This window comes from Punctularia strigosozonata (genome assembly GCF_000264995.1).
Source record: "Punctularia strigosozonata HHB-11173 SS5 unplaced genomic scaffold PUNSTscaffold_121, whole genome shotgun sequence".
Taxonomy (NCBI): domain Eukaryota; kingdom Fungi; phylum Basidiomycota; class Agaricomycetes; order Corticiales; family Punctulariaceae; genus Punctularia; species Punctularia strigosozonata.
Window position 1 is genome coordinate 1 of NW_006767553.1, and position 2,631 is coordinate 2,631.

A 2,631-nucleotide genomic window follows, 5' to 3' on the forward strand; every position below is an offset into this window, starting at 1 on the left:
CTTACTGGTATGGAGATGTAATGTGAGACGCGAGAGGAAGTCGATGGGTTGAAAAGACGAGACGTTTGAGGATGGGGAGCCCTGGAGTCGACAGCAGCCTTTTTATCCCCCTCAGGCTCAGCCTTCGCTTGACGCCTGAGAGGTATCACTGGCTGACGAGCGCTCTCGTCAACGTAAGAGACATCATGGGGTGCGGAGTCGCATACGCCGAGAGAATTGAGGGTGCCGTGACTAGGCTAACGCGAACCGCATGATAAATTTGGGCCGACGCGTCGCTGTCAGCCCGCGTTCGAGTATAACGCGGGTAGAGTTCGCATGAGTCTGATGAAAGTGCGGAGTCCACGTACGTCGAGAGGATCGAGGGTGCCGTGACTAGGCTAACAAAAACCGCACAGTGAATTTTGGGCCGACGCGTCGCTGTCATCCCGCCTTTGATCATAACGCAGGTGGCGTTCGCATAGCCTGGTCATCCCGCCTTCGAATATAACGAGGTTCGCATGAGCCTGGAGGGGAGGGGGGTTTGCCGTCCACGACGATCGTGACGTGATTCGCGGAGAAACGTCTCGATGTTTCAAGAGATCTTCTGCTTGTATTCCACGGACTAAGCGCCACCGTCTGCTGGCTAGCTCCAAATCTCACCAGGTACTCGTGATCCCGGCCCTGGGCTGCTTTCCATTACGGGGCGCCCTTGAACTGGATCAGAAAAGTGTCACAGATGACCGAGAAAGACACACTCACTGCGATAGTACATAGCCGATATCAGGACGCCAGAGGATTGCGTTTCGGGTCAAATCCTCTCTCAGATCCCAACCATCGGACTTGTGCTTCAGCCGACGAGGAAGTCAGTAGCAGCGGCAGCAAGTGAAACCAGCGGCGCCAGTCGGTGTCCAAACCTCCGACAATGGAAGGAGTCTTTGGGCCGATGCAGTTGCAGAAGCCGCCTCCAACTGGCACATGTCATCAACGTTGACGATGAGAGTCGAGAATGTGCAAGATGCGAGGATGTCGTCCATGACGTTGCTGACCTGCCGCAAGAAGTCGTCGAAAATATACGCGTCGTGAAGTGCATATTATCATCTCAGGCTTGCGGCGTTGTCGGTCCAATAGGGACATCGTGGCGAAGGAGCACAAGTAACGCTACCACATGTCACACACGGTCACGCCGCAAATAACGTTGCGCTGCCACCTCCTTTCCTGCTTTCGCTCCTCTTGCTGCCATTGATTCTGATCTGTACATTATCTCAATGTGTGCAGAAAGACACAACCACACAAGTAACAAGGACGCTCGAACGGTAAGCTTGGGCTGCGAGCTCCGCGATCGAGTTATCTACTGGACAATCGTACTTACGCAAAATGTAGATGATGATGCTCTCCGAACCCTGGAGATTGCCACATAGTTTGACACAACGGGAATATTGGCGGCATGGTCGCTGAAAGCAGAGTAATTGGCTGCCGTCATACGCTCGCGATCGCGTCAGACCAGTCGAATATAACTTTACTTATTGATCACATGATGGCCGACCTAATTCTGCCTGGAGTTCTGTCTGGAGATCGCACACTGTCAACTCTCCTTTGCGATATATGCGACTGCGCAGCGATATGGGGTGTGCCATGCATCGCTGTTTTGCCAAATAGGTTGTGCCTTGTTCTCATCTCCCCCGTGCGAGGAGCACCACACTGGTACGCACATACGCATACACGCTGCATCACCGCAGTTCTACGGTTTCCACTGAGTTTACGCATCAGTGTTTGTGCAAATTCGAAACAAAATATCGAATCCCGTCCGCAGACCGATTGCAACCTCTATAAGCTTAGCTTTCATAAACAGACAACGGGCGCCACTGCCAACGCAACTTCTACGACGGCCTCATCAAAAAGCCCGTAAACTACATACCTTTGACGGGGCACGTCGGGCAGCTAATGCTTGAACCGGAGAAGCGCAAGATCGAGGGCAAGAACTGCCACGTCAGTTTCAGCGGATGTCCTGTCAACCACCATATCATCATCCGCTGCATACATCGAAAACATGGAATCGCTTGATTCTACTGGCTGTCGCTGATACCGACTTCCTCGTCGGGGCCAGCACAAGTCCGATGTGTGAACGCCACCTGCGTTATGATCAAAGGCGGGATGACAGCGACGCGTCGGCCCAAAATTCACTGTGCGGTTTTTGTTAGCCTAGTCACGGCACCCTCGATCCTCTCGACGTACGTGGACTCCGCACTTTCATCAGACTCATGCGAACTCTACCCGCGTTATACTCGAACGCGGGCTGACAGCGACGCGTCGGCCCAAATTTATCATGCGGTTCGCGTTAGCCTAGTCACGGCACCCTCAATTCTCTCGGCGTATGCGACTCCGCACCCCATGATGTCTCTTACGTTGACGAGAGCGCTCGTCAGCCAGTGATACCTCTCAGGCGTCAAGCGAAGGCTGAGCCTGAGGGGGATAAAAAGGCTGCTGTCGACTCCAGGGCTCCCCATCCTCAAACGTCTCGTCTTTTCAACCCATCGACTTCTCTCGCGTCTCACATTACATCTCCATACCAGTAAGCACCTCGTACGGTGCTGCGCGACGCGTAGCTCACGATCCGCCTCTTTTCAGAACCACTAGTCGTCATGGCCGCTTTTT

At 53.6% G+C, this 2,631-nt stretch overlaps 2 protein-coding genes across 2 annotated transcripts; one reads left to right on the forward strand and one right to left on the reverse strand.

Moving 5' to 3' along the window:
- Positions 1-525: 525 nt before the first annotated feature.
- On the reverse strand, positions 526-1,082 carry PUNSTDRAFT_123298 (uncharacterized protein). The gene is made up of 2 exons (XM_007389409.1): positions 739-1,082; positions 526-687 (listed from the first exon to the last, which is right to left on the reverse strand). Exon 1 carries the CDS (start codon positions 1,067-1,069, stop codon positions 827-829), a length of 243 nt encoding a protein of 80 aa, XP_007389471.1. The 5' UTR covers positions 1,070-1,082; the 3' UTR covers positions 526-687; positions 739-826.
- An 838-nt stretch (positions 1,083-1,920) lies between these two features.
- Positions 1,921-2,552, forward strand: PUNSTDRAFT_139679 (uncharacterized protein; the record flags this gene model as incomplete). The annotated part of the gene is made up of 2 exons (XM_007389410.1): positions 1,921-1,965; positions 2,319-2,552. The coding sequence occupies 2 exons, from the start codon at positions 1,921-1,923 to the stop codon at positions 2,550-2,552; spliced, it is 279 nt and encodes a 92-aa protein (XP_007389472.1).
- Positions 2,553-2,631: the final 79 nt, after the last annotated feature.